This window comes from Acipenser ruthenus, chromosome 6, assembly GCF_902713425.1.
Source record: "Acipenser ruthenus chromosome 6, fAciRut3.2 maternal haplotype, whole genome shotgun sequence".
In the NCBI taxonomy this organism is placed as follows: Eukaryota; Metazoa; Chordata; class Actinopteri; order Acipenseriformes; family Acipenseridae; genus Acipenser; species Acipenser ruthenus.
In genome coordinates this window covers 57,983,350-58,002,687 of record NC_081194.1, presented here as the reverse complement: position 1 = coordinate 58,002,687, position 19,338 = coordinate 57,983,350, and the positions used below count along the sequence as shown (strand labels likewise).

The following is a 19,338-nucleotide window of genomic DNA, read 5'->3' as shown; positions in this document are numbered from 1 at the left end:
GTGATCATGGTAGCTGTCTTGAAATTTTACAAATCATCTCTAAACTTCAGACTTAGCCTCCTATAGACCAGTTGACAAACTGTTGATTTTATATTTAATAAAAATAATAATAATAATAATTACAATATGCAATTGTAAGGACTGTCCGTATGTGTGTGGACTGGTCTCCTGTGTCTCTATAAATGTTATTCATTGGAATCCCAGTGGAGAGGCATTTATTGCAGACTAATTAAGTCACCACTCAAAATAAGAACCTAGAAATATGGGATTGTTGTATATTGTGAGAATTATGCCACAACTGGCTCCACCTTTTCCTGTGTCAATATTACGATTACATATGTTCTGTTGGTTAATGACTAAATTACCTTGCTGCTGATTGGACAGCTTGTTGGTATATTAAAGGCTGAGCCGGGTTACTAAAACGTACAAAGCTTGTATCAGCTTAAAGGAGCTAACTTGTATTATTTGTGTGGCTATTTAATGGATTTTGGACATGGATTTCTGCTATCGAATGTATTTGGAGCAATGTTCGCGCAAATATTTTGGTATATGTCCCAGCACTAATAAAGAGTTATTTCTATTAATACATAACTGTCTCCTGGTCTGAACTTTGGGTAACCAACCCTACCAAGAAAAAAGCTAGATCTTTTCATGTACAACCACACAGTGTGCACACAAGGATCACATAGCTTTCAGCCCCCTCTTGTTTTGAATTACTGGTGTAATCACTCTTTCCTGCTTGTTTGCCCTGAGCAGATGGAGAAGCTTGTTCTGGACACATGCAGTGGATTAACTACCCAGCTCACAGGATGGGATGTGAAAGCACAGAGGCGACTGCTTTCAAAAGAGCAGCCGGTCCACAAAGATTCAAGTGCAATGCCTGTTGATCACCCCTAAGTGTATTGTGCAATGAATGGTATTTGATATTTATACCCGGAATGAGGCTGTTTGTTCCATGATGTGAAGGCGCTGCACATTTCATTACTTAATCCAACTGTATGTACCTTTACCATCTGCACCTTACACACCCTTTAAAAGAAACCTCTTCATCCAAATTTGTAGTTTTTAGAGTTAGCTGGACATGTAAGGGCTTACTCCAGTACAGGTTATTCAGAACAGAGGTATACACTACTATTTAAGATTATAGTTCATAGATTCAAGATGCAGATATCCTTCATTATTGTAGTTACAAATAAATTACAGTAAACAATTTGTTTACCTCCAAGGGCACATTATTATTTTTATTTATTATTATTATATTTATTTATTTATCAGACGCCTTTATCCAAAGCAACTTACAGTGTTACAGGGCAGTACAGTACTACAATGCAAGATTAATATTTAAATACAGTAAGTGCAAATAATACTACTAAAGTACAATATGAACTAGGATGCAACAAGTAAGGATTGCAGCAAGTTATAGCTACAAGTTCAACCTTTTAGTTTGCGACATTTAAAGGTTTTATGGCAACAGGCTGCACACTGTGGTAAAATAAACTAGTCCTCATCTGTCAGGGTAGACATTACGGGAGGCTAGACATTTAGTTGTGTAGATATATTTCAGCGTGTTAAGCAGTTCAAGCAAAGAGCACAGTAAACTTCAGCTGTCCTTTGTGTGAATGTGGTTGTACCGCAGTGGATCGGGGTTTTCTCCGGACTTGTTTGTTTGGCTGCTGGATGCACAGTTTGGGATTATCTCACTTGTGTAAAACAGTTTTAATTCAGGAGCGAACCCAAATTTATTACTGAACTGCTTCCTTCCATGATGCCTGTCTGCCTGCCCATTGGTGCGCGCCCCCGTTGCACGCCCCATTCACCGTGCGTCTCGTGCCCGCGCACATACGTCTGTGCGCAGAGAGAGAGGCGATGTCGGCCGACTGGGGTTTTAGTTAATATATTTATTTGTACGTAAATCATGTTTTCAAATGCCAGTGTCTACATTGAGCCTACCTGATACACGTGTTACGCGGAAGCAACGAGTTCCAGAAGCAGGTATTTCTTCTACCCATACTTTTGTGTGCAAGGTTTTATTTACACCGGTTTTTTTTTTATTGACACCGGTTTGTTTAATTAACATAATGCTGGAGTGTTGTAATTTAACATTTAAGTCATTGCAAAAAATGAAAATGCTGTCTGCTTTGCCCAGTTGCTGACACTGCGCGTTGTGTTGCACGGGGAAGTTTCAGTTGTTGGCAATGCCAGTAATTATTTTTAAATATGCTAGGTAGGTGAAACGTTAAATTAATACAGTACCAGCAACGTAAACAAGTTGTATTTGTTGCTGAGTCATACTCGTGTGAGCTCACCTAAGTTTCGTTGAACGAAAATAATACATTATTTCATTTTTTTTAATAACAAAACCAATAATCCTCATTCTGTCTCACCTGTATTCTGTATCTTGGAGCTACCATATTTGCAGAAGTTAGTCCCTCCCACTGCCTCTGCTAGTTGGCGGGTCTGTATTAGACCTGAATTGAGAATTTTGTTATATGTTGGTATGTCCGTCACTCCATTGAGTGGCTTGGGAGGGGTGTGCCAATAAAGTGGTGTTGTTTCAGAAGATCTGCTACAGCATTTGTAAAAACAAAATGATTAAGAAGAATATCCAGTGATCTTTTAATGTAATTGCCTGGTTTTTGGTTGGTGGAACAGTTTTTGCTATAGTACTATGGAAAGAGATAGTGTTTTTGCTATAGTACTAAGAACTAGATCATGCTAACTTTTTTTTCTATCGAATCTCTTTACTAGGTCAAACCAGTGGGGATTGGAATTTCAGAAATTAAATTAATCTGCTGGTGATCCCATTATCTCTGTCAACAGGAGACACATCCTTCCTTCTTAGAGCTTGATCTAGTTGCGCTGTGCACAGCTGTATATTCTAATTTCATCAGTAAACTTCCATTACAGATGTTGTCCAGTGAATAGGAACTGTTTAACTTCTATATTGTTTTAACCGCTGTCATTATCAATAATATACTTTTTCGCTAAGCCGTTTGCTTCATGTTCACAAGCCATTCTCAGTGTGATATGGCATTCCCCCACACATTATGCCCTTTTTGGAAAAAAGGTTGCTTTGCAGGGATTTAGAATTTCAAAGTTCGCTGTGAAAAGGGCCAGTTTTTACAAAACAATTGCCATAGAGAAACATTTGCACAAATTATTTTGTGAAGCAAAAAACCAAACCTCTAAGGTTATAAAACTTGCAAGAAACAACTTAGATGCATACTGGAGTTCCTAATTTAACTGACTGGTATTTATTTGAAGCTTTGCAATGGCAGTGTTTAGAAAATAAAATAAAATAAACTGATGTTAACTTGTGTAAATGCTTTGTGAATATGGCCCAAAGAGTACAGTAGGCTATTCTTGGTATAAAACACATGTCCTGATTTACGGCAGTATCTAGTTAATTGCATTTTCTTTGCAGTGGAAAATTCTTCCTGTCCTGCAGTTGTAGCCCCCTCGTTTTAGAAAGTGTGAGTAAAGCCCTGCAGCAGGTGCACTGTAAACAGATAGCATTCTGCTGCTTCCATGGATCTGCACTGGTAGGCACGCCCGGGTCAGCTCTGAACTGGTCTACACTAGACATGGTCACACTATCAGGGGAATTCAGCCTAGGGAAACAACATAGTGCAGAGTCACAGTTTGCAGTGCATTAGACACAATAAATTCCATATTAACTGCAGTCACATTGGAGTATACTGCAACTTAGATTTATGTCGCACTGTTAGATTTTTATTATATATATATATATATATATATATATATATATATATATATATATATATATATATATATATATATATATATATATATTATTGTATATCTGTGTATGTGTGTGTGTGTGTGTATATATATATATATATATATATATATATATATAATATATATATACATACATACAGACGTGCTCAAATTTGTTGGTACCCCTCCACAAAAAACGAAGAATGCACAATTTTCTCTGAAATAACTTGAAACTGACAAAAGTAATTGGCATCCACCATTGTTTATTCCATATTTAATAGAAATCAGACTTTGCTTTTGATTTTTTATTCAACATAATATTGTAAATAAGAAAACAAATGAAAATGGCATGGACAAAAATGATGGGACCGCTAACCTAATATTTTGTTGCACAACCTTTAGAGGCAATCACTGCAATCAGATGTTTTCTGTAGCTCTCAATGAGACTTCTGCACCTGTTAACAGGTAGTTTGGCCCACTCTTCCTGAGCAAACTGCTCCAGCTGTCTCAGGTTTGATGGGTGCCTTCTCCAGACTGCAAGTTTCAGCTCTTTCCATAGATGTTCATAAGATGTTCGATAGGATTCAGATCAGGACTCATAGAAGGCCACTTCAGAATAGTCCAATGTTTTGTTCTTATCCATTCTTGGGTGCTTTTAGCTGTGTGTTTTGGGTCATTATCCTGTTGGAGGACCCATGACCTGCGACTGAGACAGAGCTTTCTGACACTGGGCAGTACGTTTCGCTCCAGAATGCCTTGATAGTCTTGAGATTTCATTGTGCCCTGCACAGATTCAAGGCACCCTGTGCCAGGCACAGCAAAGCAGCCCCAAAACATAACTGAGCCTCCTCCATATTTCACTGTAGGTATGGTGTTCTTTTCTTTTGAAAACTTCATTTTTTCGTCTGTGAACATAGAGCTGATGTGACTTGCCAAAAAGCTCCAGTTTTGACTCATCTGTCCAAAGGACATTCTCCCAGAAGGATTGTGGCTTGTCAATATGCATTTTAGCAAATTCCAGTCTGGCTTTTTTATGTTTTTCTTTCAGAAGTGGAGTCCTCCTGGGTCTTCTTCCATGGAGCCCACTTTCGCTCAAAAAGCGACGGATGGTGCGATCAGAAACTGACGTACCTTCACCTTGGAGTTCAGCTTGTATCTCTTTGGCAGTTATCCTTGGTTCTTTTTCTACCATTCGCACTATCCTTCTGTTCACTCTGGGGTCGATTTTCCTCTTGCGTCCGCGCCCAGGGAGGTTGGCTACAGTTCCATGGACCTTAAACTTCTTAATAATATTTGCAACTGCTGTCACAGGAACATCAAGCTGCTTGGAGATGGTCTTGTAGCCTTTACCTTTACCATGCTTGTCTATTATTTTCTTTTTTTACAACTCTCTCCTTTGCTTTCTCTGGTCCATGTTCAGTGTGGTGCACACAATGATACCAAACAGCACAGTGACTACTTTTCTCCATTTAAATAGGCTGAATGACTGATTACAAGATTGGAGACATGTGTGATACTAATTAAAGAAACTAATTAGTTTGAAATATCACTATAATCCAATTATTTATTATCTTTTCTAAGGGGTACCAACAAATGTGTCCAGGCCATTTTAGAATATCTTTGTAGAATAAGCAATAATTAATCTCTTTTCACAGCTGCTTTGCTTTATTCTATGACATACCAAAGGCATGCAAGTATACATGATAAAATAGCTTTTAATTTCATCACTTTTCAGGAGGAATGAAGCATTATTTCAATGAGCTGTAAGGGTACCAACAAATTTGAGCACGTCTGTATATATATAAACACTGTACTTTACACAGTGCTCTCTGAACTGATGAGAAGGCGTGAATAAAAACAAGCATACGCAATATATGAAAATGGTGCCATGTATTAGATATCATGCCATAGGAACAGGTCAGGTTGCACACTATCTTCCCCCTTCCTCAATTGCTTAGTACTTTTCTTTCCCTTGTCGACACACAGTATCATTTATACAGTGTCACAAAGAAATCTGGAATGGAAGGGGCATTGTGTTCGTAAAAAAATTATTTCAGTGGTGTGTGCAAGAATTACGCAGTCCACTTGTAAATTGTCATTGAATAAATTCTGAACTTAAATTTGGCTTCCCATAGAGAATTAACTACATACAGGTCTCCCCTTTATAAAGCGAGAATATATAAGTTGGTGTGGTCGTGGCTCCCTTTTGGCCCCATGATGCCATTTCTATAGCACTTTCGTTCTCATTATGAGGCGAAACACAAATAGCACAGGCTGGCCACTATAACACCCTACTATAGCCTTATAAAGAGGGAGCACTGTAATAATGATTACCCTTTTATCAGGTAGGATGGGACTGAAGAATGTTGATACTGATATCACAGTGATAACTTTCACAATGATCACGTTTTATATCTGCTGATGGATAACATGATTTATCACATTAAATGCTTCAATACTTTTCTATTTAAAAAATAAATAAATACTATATTACTAGATAATAGTTATTTATGGATGATAGTTTTTTATGTAGCAGTGTGGGCAGCAGTGTGGAGTAGTGGTTAGGGCTCTGGACTCTTGACCAGAGGGTCGTGGGTTCAATCCTCGGTGGGGACACTGCTGCTGTACCCTTGAGCAAGGTACTTTACCTAGATTGCTCCAGTAAAAACCCAAACTGTATAAATGGGTAATTGTATGTAAAAAATAATGTGATATCTTGTAACAATTGTAAGTCGCCCTGGATAAGGCTGTCAGCTAAAAAATAAATAATAATAATAATAATGTATGAGAGAGAAATGGCATACTTAGATTAGCTATACCATTTAATTTTATTTTACTATATATTCAACACATGTGGTATAGTATGGGGGTGTTGTGTAAGGTGATTTTCACCCACTCAAGGTCAGATGGGCAAAGCCATTCCTGGAGAGCCGCTGTGACCTCTCGTGGAGTGGATCTGAGCTTGTATCGTATAGCACAGGGTGCTGTATACTCTGTATAGTGGTTTAGTTTGTTATGCACGTACAGTGCAGGTCTGAGAGAAGACGTGGTTGTTCTCTGTCCTGTAGTTGCATGACCTGTGTGAAGTCGATTTAAATGCTTTGGCAGGGTCATCTGTTTCTTTAAATAGACTGACAGGGTCTCGGGACACAGCATTACAATCCAGAAGTGTATGAGCGGTTTTTTAAGTAATTTAATTTAATTGTGTTATGAAAATCTGATAGGAGACAACAAGGAAAGCAGTGTACAGTAAGTTATAGGTTAGTGCTGCTGGTGGAAAACTTGAAGCACCCATTTATTTGAATGGAGGATTTACAGAGTTCTTCTCAACAAAGTCTGGGTCACGAAACCAGTGAGTACTGGATTGAGTGTGTTGTTTACGTCTATCTGAAACGATTTTTGCTGTAAGCCTTTCTTGTTATTTTTAAAGAACTAGTTGATGTGGTTGAAAAAGTAATTGTGATTTATTGATAACTATCTCGATTTAAAAAAAAAAATAAAATTACTGTACTGAAATATTATTTTCAATTAATCATACTATCTGCGATAACTGTGTAATTAATCTAGGCCATCAGAAAATTACTTTAACTCGACTCCCCTCTTGTAGAAAAGAGAAAGTGACATGGCTTTATTTTAAAAAGCCAGCAAGCAGAAAGCAGACTGGGGAGGGGGGGGAATGTAACTAGAGAGAAAGCTATTAACTAGGGAGAAATAAATGCACAATTATAGCAAGTTAAAACATGATTTAAGATAATTTTTATCTTTATTATTATTATTATTATTATTATTATTATTATTATTATTTATTTCTTAGCAGACACCCTTATCCAGGGTAACTTACAGCTGTTAAAAAAAATCACAGTACTAAGTATCACATTACAAAATATCACATTATAGATTATCACATTACAGAATATCACATTACAGATGAGCAATTATAAAGTACAGTAAAATCAGTAGAAAATAAGATCAATTTCAAATAACAGCAAAATAAGGAATACAGTAAATCATTTATTTAAGAGTGAGTTCGACTAACAGCAGTAAAATTGGATGCGAGCAGCAATAGGGAGCCAGTGGAGGGAGCGGAGCAGCAGTGTACCGTGGGAGAAATGAGGAAGGGAAAAGACAATGCGGGCAGCAGAGTTTTGGATAATTTGGAGCAGACAGATAGCAGAAGCAGGGAAGCCGGCCAGGAGGGAGTTGAAATAATCAAGTCGGGACAATACCAGGGCCTGAATTAGGACCAGCGTGTAGTAGTCGGTGAGGAAGGGGCGAATTCTGCATATGTTGCTGAGGAATAAGCGGCAGGAGTGTGCCAGAGTAGAGATGTGCTGAGAGTAGGAGAGGGAGGGGTCGAGGGTGACACCAAGGTTCTTGGTGGATGAGGTGGAAGAGAGGGTGGGGAATTCAAGAGGAACAGAGATAGATATCAGCGTTGGGGGAGGAAGAGGGGGGGGGGAAGAAAAGGAAGCCTGATTTGGAGAGATTGAGTTTGAGATGATGCGAGTGCACCCAGGAGGAGATGACCGAGAGGCAGGTAGAGATACGGGAGGAAATGTCAGTCAGAGGGGGAAAGGAGAGGAAGATCTGGGCATCATCAGCATAGAAATGATATGAGAAGCCATGGGAGGAGATGAGGGGACCAGGGATTGGGTGTAGAGAGAAAACAGGAGGGGTCCCAAGACTGAGCCTTGGGGGACACCTGTCGAAAGAGAACAAGAGGCAGAGGGTGAGCCACGCCAGGACACCCGGTACATGCGCTCAGAGAGGTAGAAGGAGAACCAGGTAAGAGCAGTGCTGGAGAGTCCCAGGTCAGCAAGGGAGGACAGGAGAATAGAGTGGTCGACTGTCAAAGGCAGAAGAGAGGTCGAGGAGAATTAGGACAGAGGAGAGGGAAGCGGCCACAGGCAGAGAGTAGAGAGTTAGTGACAGAGAAACAAGCAGTTTCAGTGGAGTGTACCTGGCGAAAACCAGATTGGAGGGGGTCGAGCAGAGAATGTGTTGACAGGAAAGCAGAGAGCTGGCGATGTACCACTTGCTCAAGGGTTTTTAGAGAGGAATGGGAGACGGGAGACAGGATAGTAGTTCTGGAGGAATGAGGGAGCAAGGGAGGTTTTTTTTTAAGATGGGGGTGATGAGCGGAAATAGCCAGAGAGCAGAGAGGGTGTTGAGAAGAGAGGAAATGAAAGGGAGTAGAGCAGGGGCAGCAGCCTGGAACAGGTGAGTGTGGAGGGGGTCCAGATCACATGTGGTGGGTTTATGTCGTAAGAAGTAAACATATCTTAAGTAGTTAGAAACTCTGCCCTGTAGTAAAACATTAAGTAATTACAACACCTGCAGATGACAATTGGAGTTGAAAATACTTTTTCCATTAAGTAGTCTGCTATTGAAACATGCTTGCTGGTGGTTGAAGGAAAGTGTCCAACTTTTTAAAAAAGCCTAGTCATTGACATGTAAATCATATCTTTTACTTGCTTCTTGATCCTTGGGGAAGTGTTACCTATTAATGCAGATGGCATTTTGGAAAAATAAATACATAAATAAACATGAACAGGCAATGTGTGTGACTGGAAAGTTAAACATTGGTGTACAAAACATAAAAAAAAATGTTTTAAATGTATGTATCTCCAGCAGTTTGATGGTTAACTGCAGATTTTAAACAATATATTTATATATTGTTCAGGGATGGAAATAAGACTCCCATTGCACACTGTGATGAATCAAGCTTGTATTAAAACCTGGAGTGGGTGAAAATGCTATGCAGTAGGAGTCTTACAGTATTTCCTTCTTTGTTGTTTTTAGATGATTTTCACACAATAGCCATTCATTGTTGCAGAAGGGAACATGGTCTAGATACACTGATGATGCTATGAGACATTTCTCATGTTTAAAGATTTATATAGTGATGGTTGAGGAATGTTTTCTACATTTTGATTTTATGAGCCCTGATTTAAAAATATCTCAACAATCAGGATATCGCAGAGGTAAGTTGACACCCTTCTTGTAAGCACTGCAAGGTTTTCACGTGCAGTCACTGTCACTCTTAAGTGTTCAGGTCAAAAATAAATAAATAATAGAAAGTCTGTAAGAGAACAGCCCTTAAGACACTTCTCAGTCTTCATGCTTTCCTCAGATGTGCTGATAAAAGGCAGTATGAGAAATTGGAGTGATAGAGCCCTTATAATGCCTGGGACACACATGAGCGGTGAAGGGCGATACCGCAAAATTGGTGGATACATAACAGCGTATGCAACGGCGGTTTCCAAAGTAAATCAGGGCCCTAGCAATACAGCCAAATGCCACAAATTATGGGCTGGAGTTCCAGTGCTGACCAGACAGAGGAGGAAGAGTTTCAAACTAAAATAATTAGTATTGTTATTTACGGACCAGGAAAGAAACGGGAGGAATTGTACTGTGCAACAGTATGTTTCCCTTCATCTCAACGCTACCTTGTCATTCATGAATAGTGAGCTTATTTAAAGGTTACAGAATCAAAATGTACATGCATGGCTTCACTCTGTGTTTGAGATTTCTTAGTTAGATTTTAAATAAACTGCAATGAAAGAGGGGTTAATTTAGTCGGGCAATTATGCTTTTTAAAAAATATCCTATCCTGTTCTGAAAGCTTCATTCTTCCCTCTTAACTTTCTGTTCTTACAGAATTAAATCTCAAGAACTGTATTACCCCTAACATGCACCAAATAAAACCAGGCCAGAATGTTTTGAATGTAATTTGGGATTAACGTGTCTTCTTGTTACTTATGTGTGTGATGAAGTAGTACAAGATATTAATCACACAAATCATGTTGATGGATATTCTGAAGTGTTCATCCAGATGTGACATATCATCCCAAAGCACCCATCTGATTGGTTAGAGCTAGAGTTGCCGCTGTGGGAAAATGTCCCTATTTTTTTGTCAATGTGAGTTCAGTCTCATAAAAATAAATGGCGAGCGATATGCACGCCAAAATGCTGCTTTTTCCATGTGATACCACACCGCTGATGTGTGTGTTCCAGGCTGAAAGCAGCCGCGCAGGGCTTCAGAAAGCAAGGGTGTGTCCCCATTTACAAATATTTGCAAAGACGACGAGCCAGGTACTTAGCCACAAAGAAAGAGAATTAGGTTACAGTGTGTGTATATGTGTATGCGTGTGTTTTGTTTTCAGTCATTTTTGTGGTATACATGCAGTGCTTTCTCTGATCTTGTTGCTAGCTGAGCTGTATTGGTATGGCTATACAGAGCAGGTAGGTAGCAAGCTGCGATCAGCAACATCAGGACTGAAGAACAAGCAGCTTTTTCTTTTGTATTTTTATTTTAAAGGAGAGGAAATGGAGAGTTCTGTAAAGTATTGAGTACTGGGGTAGTTAGAGGCTGGTTGTTTTGTGGAATTTTAAGTATGGTGCTGTGTCCTGCAAATATGACAGCATGATTCCACATGTCTATCTGACTGTCTGTGTGTGTTTTGCTCTGCAGGTAGTTTAATAGAAATGACCAAAGCGGATATTCCTGAGCCATCCTCGGAAGGAGATTCAGCGCTGGATAGATACACGAGCTTGTCCCCTGGTTCTGAGAGGCCCGTGGTTCATCAAGTAGCTTCTCCTCCCATGCCTGCAGAATGCGGTGAGTGAGTACTCTGGATGGGAGGTCCTGCAGCCTCATCTGTTGGCATGTGGGAGCTTGAGGACGTTTCTTTTTTTAATGTTAAACCCCTCTCTGCTGAAGGTTCCAAACTCAGTCCTTTAGAGCTGATATGCCAGTATCCCCTCCTCATTTATTTATTTATTTATTTATTTATTTATTTAAACTCACAGCAAAGTCAAAAATGGAAATGGACTGGAGATTAATATGAAAACACATTGGTTTATAGAGGGTACCAGATGACTTTTTCAATAGAGTACAGTGTTTATTGAGTTTAATGAAGATGTTTAAATATTGCACAAGTTCCTGAAGAGGAATGGATGCGTAAGGACATCCTCACTAGGGTTGTTAACACGGTACTCTGTGAATGGTTGTGCACAATAATTTCCATCAGTCGGTTGTGTGCCACAGCATTTAGCACAAGCAACTGGTAATTGACCAAAAATTGGAACCAGACCTAAGAATAATACATTGTTGTAACCCACCTTACCCATAATTTTTACACTTACCCAACTATATGTATATTTTTATTACAAAAAAAAAACCTTTACATAGTTTCTCCCGCTAGAGTTTTTACAGTGTAAACCTGAAACAGAAATCTTGTAAACACTTATAGAAAGCAAAGTGTTAAGTAATGTAGGTATAATACAAAAGATATAAGGATTAAGAAAGGGGAATTAGCCAGTCTTTATGCACACAATGAAAATAAAAACCCATCAGGCTTCTGAAATAAGTGTAATAAAAAAGCAAAAAAACAAATCCAATTAACAATCAGTTGAATCTCAATATCGAACAAGTATCAATTAAGAAGAAATGTTTTAAGTGGCAGAGGCACAAACAACTGTGTTGAATCAAACTCGAAACAGTGAATTATTTTTCCTGATTCAACACTTTAATATATATATATATATATATATATATATATATATATATATATATATGCTTTGTAAATCCCTATTGTAAGGTATTGATTGCATTTAAACAGATTACGTTTTGAGATCAGGACTTGCAAGGTCGGTGGTCGAAAAACTTGTAAAACTGAAGAAAAAATAAAATAAAGAAAATCTGTAATCCCTGCTAATCCTGCATGAGACTCAATCACGGAAACAGGAATTTACTGTACACATTGAGAACAAAGCTAGGAAAATAGTTAATTTTCAAGAACTATTTTCACATAGTGGTTAATTAAGAAATTATATCTAGTCCATTGAGGATTGCTAGTATATGGGACAGCCTTGGCTGATTATTAAACTCTTTCCTCATTGCTGCCTAGTTGTCTGCCCCCAGTTTTATAATATTGATGTTGGATTTCTTGTGCAATGTTTAAGGGATAATGGCATTGCAATGGAGTGTTATGAGGTAATAATGGAATTCCTAAATCAGGTCGAGGGGTTTCCATTATTACTGTTGGAGATCCCTGATCTAAACGGTGATCTAAATACTGCCAATTAAAATGGGGCCAAATCATTTTACTGTGTTTTAAATACAAAAAACACATTGAAGAAAGACTTGCACACACTGTCAGAGATCTTTTTTAAATCATATAAACAACGGCTGTATTTACTTGAGTCCTCCCTCTGTTTTCTAGACCTCTTTCTATGTTATCTGTTTATTGCATTGCAAAGGCTGCCTTACTGAACTCCTTATGTTCTAGTCCTGGTATTTAATGACTTTATAGCATGCCATATAATAATTGGTTACTTGCTATCTGATTGCCCTGAAGTTACGTGAGGGATCAGTATTATTATTTGTGAAGCTGGCTTTCAGGTCACATCTATAACACACAGCAGAGCTTGTTAGGCTTGATTCTGTCCATCCAACTGCCTTGATTTTGCACTATCCGCTTCCTAGTCGCTGGATAATCTCAAAATGTTGTTAATGGGGTTAATCCAAGTGATTCTGCCTCAACAACATTATTAGGGACAGTAGCTCCTTCCATACCATCACCACTCTGTCCCCTTCACACTGTCAGTGTGAAGTGCCTCTTCCCTCTGTAGTTTCTATGTTAAAAGTTGAATCATAAAAGTTTAGGGAAATTAAAATAAATGTAATATCTCTGGTATAAAGAATTGTGATGCTGCATGATGACCGACGCGCTTTCCATTTCAGAGTTCTCCTTCTTCGACCCCAATGATCCAAAGTGCCAGGAGATCCTGTTCAGCCCTCGAACCACTGTCTCTGAGCTGTTTGCTGTCCTGAGACAATGGGTCCCGCAAGTGCAGCAGAACATCAGCGTGATCGGCAATGAGGTCCGTGGCTCTTATACAGGGAGGGGGAATGGTATCAGTGCTGTGAAGGTTTAAGTTTTAAATGGTCAACAAAATTACAAATCTTAAATTTTTTTTATGTATTATACATAAAATCAGATGATGAAACTGAAAAAAGGTTGACCCCCCCCCCCCCCCCCCCCATCTTGCTAAAAGTAAGCTAGAAATGCCCTGCTTTGATTTCCACATTTTAATCAAAAAGTGTTATAATTTATAGTGTGTTGATGCATTGTAAACCACTGTAGTTGAATACTGGATGTAAAAATCATAATAAAAACAAATTAAATACATACAGGGCAGCAGTGTGGAGTAGTGGTTAGGGCTCTGAACTCTTGACCGGAGGGTCATGGGTTCAGTCCCAGGTGGGGGACATTGCTGCTGTACTGCTGCTGTAGGAACTTTACCTAGATTGCTCCAGTAAAAACCCAACTGTATAAATGGGTAACTGTGTGTAAAAAATAATGTAATTGTATGTAAAAATAATGTGATCTCTTATAACAATTGTAAGTCGCTCTGGATAAGGGCATCTGCTAAGAAATAAATAATAATAATAATAATAATAATAATAATAATAATAATAATAATAATAATAATAATAATAATAATAATACAAAAGAGAAATATATAGATGACTAGAAATTACTAAATGAAGTCTACCTTTACATTGAAATATGTCTGATTGTTTGAACAGGTTGTTTAGCAGTTCATGTTTAGATGTTAAATGACCATTAATCACGCAAGTTAGCTTTCAATTGTGCTAATTTTTTTAATGGGTATTAGCTTGGTTTCCTGTTGATCTTGTTTTCCTCCCTTCTGATGAAGCCTCTTATCTCTGCTACAGCGCTTCAGGCTAACTTACTATGTTACAATAATTAGGACCTCAACTGCTGCCCATAGAAACCTATGTGGGGTCAGGGAGTGTCGTCCAAGTGAACTCATAGTGCTGGGGCAGGATACAGCATATGGGCTTCACAGGAGTCAAAGTTAAGTTTAGAAAATAAAAACATCAACAGCAAACACGTTCCGTTTTTTTCTCAAATGAAAACAGTACAGATGCAGTAAATTTCACATTTGGGTCAGAAGTGGATGTATTGGCAAACTGTTCTCAAGGAGGATGGAACTTGAGTGCATAGAGGGAAAATCACCTTTGACGAATGTGACAAATTGGACTATCATTAGGAGGTTAAACTGAATGTTTTAGTAAACAGATTCAAATGAGTTATGTTTTGAGTTATAGACTCGTTATGTTGCAGTTTGAGCCATTCCATGCTTTCACGCGAGACCTAATTGATAGAGATGTAAAGCTTTCATTTTGGAATGGCTCTAACAGTGTATATGAGTGAGCTAGGGGACCCTCCTTCTCTACACAGATCCTGAAGCGTGGCTGCAATGTTAACGATCGAGATGGGCTGACTGACATGAGTTTGCTTCATTACACCTGCAAGGCTGGAGCGCAAGGGATCGGTGAGTACAGACTGCTGTGCTGGGGGCATGGGGAAAACACAAAACAAAAGGTCTGTAAGATGGGAATACTGCCTACAAGTGACAGACAAAAATGAATACTTATGCAAGCAAGATATTTCAGTTTTTTATTTTTCTTAAAAATATTTCCCAACATAAAACCAGTGTCACCTTACAATAATAGATTTTGAGTTTCAGTGTTTTAAAATAAAATATCAAACAGAATGAAATTTCAATGTACCATTTGTAATTCAGTAATATGAGAATTGGTCAGGGGTCTGAATACTTTTGCAAGGCACTGTATATATATATATAATATATATATACTGTGTGTGTGTGTGTGTATATATATATATATATATATATATATATATATATATACTGTGTGTGTGTATATGTATGTATATATATATATGTGTGTGTATATTTATATATATTTATGCTCGCTTTTAGTGGAACTATATGGGTATATAACACACATATATGTTTCCCCATGCGTAATAAATCCTATGTATTTGTTTTATGTTGTGTGATGTTCAGTATGTTGTTTAGCATGAGTTGTAGTAAATACCAAAAGATTAATCCAGTATACAAAAAATAATGTCAATAAACAAGTTAATTTCTGCAAATATACACTATGGTACTTCCAATAAAAATGTCCATATTAAATATTTCATTTGTCTGTCACCTTTTTGTCAAAATTCCCATCTTTATAGACCCTTGTCTGAAGGAAAGAAGTAATAATGTTTGCTGCTCCATTCAGCTTGTGGTCCTCAAGAGGAAATGCTAATGATGGTGATGTTTTCTGATAACCTTTTTTGCAGCTTCCTGTTGTCATGTTCTTCACATGGTAGTTAACAGCAATGGGTGGATTTCCACCTATTTAAACCGACCCATATTTTCTGCCAGTGTTGGGATTCTTTGCAATTTGGAAATGTGGTTCCGCATGCTGTAATGTGGTTCCGCATGCTGTAATGTGGTTCCGCATGCTGTAATGTGGTTCCGCATGCTGTAATGTGGTTCCGCATGCTGTAATGTGGCCAGTTAAACAGTCAGGGTTTAATTTCACCTTGTATCCACTTGGTGTCAGGCTTTTACTGATCTTGCATTCAAAGCAAAAAAAAAAAAGCAAATCTTGAAGTCACAGAGCCGGAATGAGGCCTGAATTTCATTTTAAACAGGAAGCTGTTGGTTAGTTGACCTATTTAAGATTGAACATTGCTTTAAATTCTTGTTGATGTGTGAGAGCTGGCTGTATTAATCATAATACAGAAAAAATAATAAAGTCAAGCATGACATGAACTTGAAATTCAGATAAAAAGAAATGACAACTTTGAACTGTGTGTCTTGTCTGCATCTATACCTTTTAGATAAGCCTTACAGGAATAAAACACAGAAAGATTTAAGAGCTACATATACACCCAGGCTAAAATATAGAACAATGTGGTAAACATTCTGCTTGGAACATGCTTGTGGGATGCTGTAGCAAATAGTAAAATGTAGGTCTCATTAAGTTAAGGTTTAAATGTATTCCATAATCAGAAACCTTTATAAGATCTACACCTGAGCTAGTTTCACAAACCACTTACCTGATCCTGATTAATAATACACAGGAACATTAAAAAGTTAAAGTAGTTTCAAACTACTAACATTTTCACATTTCTTGCAATCGTTCTGGGTTGTTCAGAGTGTGGCTGCTTGAAATATTTTTTTTGCATACGACCCGTGACGGTACTTTTAACTGTTCTGAAAAGCCCAAGAACTCCTAGAAACTTCTAATTTCTCTTGTACTTCCTAACCGATTAGTGAAATTCCATCTCCTTTTTTTAGTTTGACTTTCTCACTGAACCTGCTTTGTTGTTTGAAATTGGAACCTCTGCAATTTTACTGCTGGTTTATTCAAGTGATACTTGGAGGAATCTGTTTAATTAGTGTTATCATAGCACTATGTTTATACAGTCTAATTTGCTGTCCAGATTTAGAGAGATTGTCACCGAGGGGTCAAAGGACACTGCAGGTACCCATGGAATCCACTACCCAGAAAGTGTCGGTTACTTCTTTTAGTTACTGGGATTTTCAAAACAATTCAAAGCACTATCACTGGTCATACAGGAAAAAAACAACAACAAAACAACATCAGTATTTCAACAATGGCACTCCAAAACTACCCAAAACAGTAGATTTTTGCAGATCTTCTAAAAAGGTAAGATAAGGGAAGGTAACTTGGCATGTTATTTAATGAAAAGGAAAATAAAACATTTCTGTTTTAACCATTTAGATTAGCTGAGCTGATTTCTGCAAAACATTACTGGTTCTGTCTTGCAATATTGTTTATTGAAACAGATAGAAATAATATTTACTAGCTACCATGCTGCTTTGTGAATCTGGTGCAAGCTGATGTGTGTGAGTGTATTTGCGTGTGTCTCTGTGTTTCAGGTGATGCAGAGACTGCTGCCAGCTTTGCTTCCCAGTTGCTCAGCATGGGGGCTGACCCCAGCCTGCGAAGCCGCTGGACCAACATGTGCGCCCTGCACTACGCAGCCTACTTCGATGTGCCGGAGCTCATCCGGGTTGTGCTCAAGGCATCAAGACCAGGGGGTGAGCGGAGCACTGCGCTCTCAACAGGGGGAGGGTAATGGGGGTAGAGGGTAAAGGCTAAAGAGAGAACGGGTTAAATCTCTGTTTATAGGTATATAACTGAAATGACCAGGCACCAGAAATTTGAGAAATCAGGCCTCTGCTAAATCTGCTCTGAACTGATCGCATTTATCACGGCATGAATAAAACTTACTTGAGTCTGTAGGTTTACTTATAGGAGTTGTTCCTATAAGGAATAGTTTATTTAACAATTTCTATGCAGTGTAATTGCATTTTTGGCAGGGATATTTAAAAAATGTCCAGAAATAAATACTTTACTTAAATGTACTCTATTACAGTATAGAGGGGTACAGATAGGGAGAGTTGGGGGCTCTATTACAGTATAGAGGGGTGCAGGTTGGGAGAGAGTTGTAGTATAGAGGGGTAGAGATTGGGAGAGAGTTGTAGTATAGAGGGGCGCAGATTGGGGGAGTTGTAGTATAGAGGGGTACAGAGGGAGAGTTGGGGGCTCTTACAGTATAGAGGGGTGCAGATTGGGGGAGAGTTGTAGTATGGAAGGGTAGACATTGGGGAGAGTTGTAGTATAGAGGGGTACAGGTTGGGGGAGAGTTGTAGTATAGAGGGATACAGGTTTGGGGGAGAGTTGTAGTATAGAGGGGTACAGGTTGGGGGAGAGTTGTAGTGTAGAGGGGTACAGGTTGGGGGAGAGGTGAAAACTCAAGAGTTGAAGCACAAAGGGTATTGGTAGAATGATGTATTGTTTTACATTTAAAGATACAGTGTGTGGAGAAGCAATGTGTCATGTTCATCTTGCTCTTTGGTTTCTTTGATGTAACAGATGTTGATGCTACCTGCAGTGACTTTGATTTCGGCACTGCCCTGCACATCGCTGCTTCTAACTTGTGTGTTCCAGCTGTGAAGTGTCTGCTTGAACACGGGGCCAATCCGGCCTTCAGGGTAATTATTTCTATTGTTATTGCCTCGGCCAGCCCATGACAGAAATACTGTATGTCATGGTTTTTTTTTATGTCATGGTGTTTTAGGAATATACAGTAGCTCTCCGAACTCATTTGAAGGTACTCTGTGGTAATCTATTCCTTTTACAGAGCTTGTTCCTTCCGACAGGTGAGCTGGATGCAGAGAGGTGTATTCTTCAGAGCCAGTGTTTTTTCTTTTTGAAATTCCTCTGTTAAAATAACCTCATTAAGTCAAAATTTAGATCAAAGTTTAATTCCACCATAAAATATTTGATGCTTTGTAAGTAGTTTGTTTTAAATGATATTAATGAGAAAAAAGAAAGAAAAAGATCCAGTCACTTTTCATGACATTACATAAAAATGACTTCTGGAAATTTCTCTGCAACAGCAGCCCTCACTATTAATTTCTCTTTGTATTCAATTGGTACTGAAATGCTGCCCATCCCATAATTTGTTATGGACATACTGATTTAATTTTTCAAATTAAGTGGTGAAATAATAATAATAATAATTATTATTATTATTATTATTATTATTATTATTATATTTTTTTAAAGAACTGAACAACATTTTCAGACCAGAAGAGATCCCCGGAGAGATTAATAGTCCTTCAGTGCTGTTACACTAAATTATCACATGAATTGCCCCATGCCCC

General features: G+C 38.3%; 1 protein-coding gene across 6 annotated transcripts in view; it reads left to right on the top strand.

Moving 5' to 3' along the window:
- Window positions 1-1,778: 1,778 nt before the first annotated feature.
- Window positions 1,779-19,338, top strand: part of LOC117411084 (CAP-Gly domain-containing linker protein 4-like) — a 67,993-nt gene continuing 50,433 nt past the window's right edge. For 2 of the 6 annotated variants that reach the window (XM_059025575.1, XM_059025577.1), the window contains exons 1-6: window positions 1,781-1,992; window positions 11,216-11,362; window positions 13,490-13,629; window positions 15,018-15,111; window positions 17,545-17,706; window positions 18,545-18,663. In XM_059025575.1, coding sequence (XP_058881558.1) covers window positions 1,926-1,992; window positions 11,216-11,362; window positions 13,490-13,629; window positions 15,018-15,111; window positions 17,545-17,706; window positions 18,545-18,663 — 729 coding nt within the window. In that variant the 5' untranslated portion in view covers window positions 1,781-1,925. Of the gene's footprint in view, window positions 1,993-6,886; window positions 7,094-11,215; window positions 11,363-13,489; window positions 13,630-15,017; window positions 15,112-17,544; window positions 17,707-18,544; window positions 18,664-19,338 lie in introns of those variants that run through there. The other 4 variants (XM_059025579.1, XM_059025578.1, XM_059025576.1 and 1 more) reach the window with 4 other exon arrangements.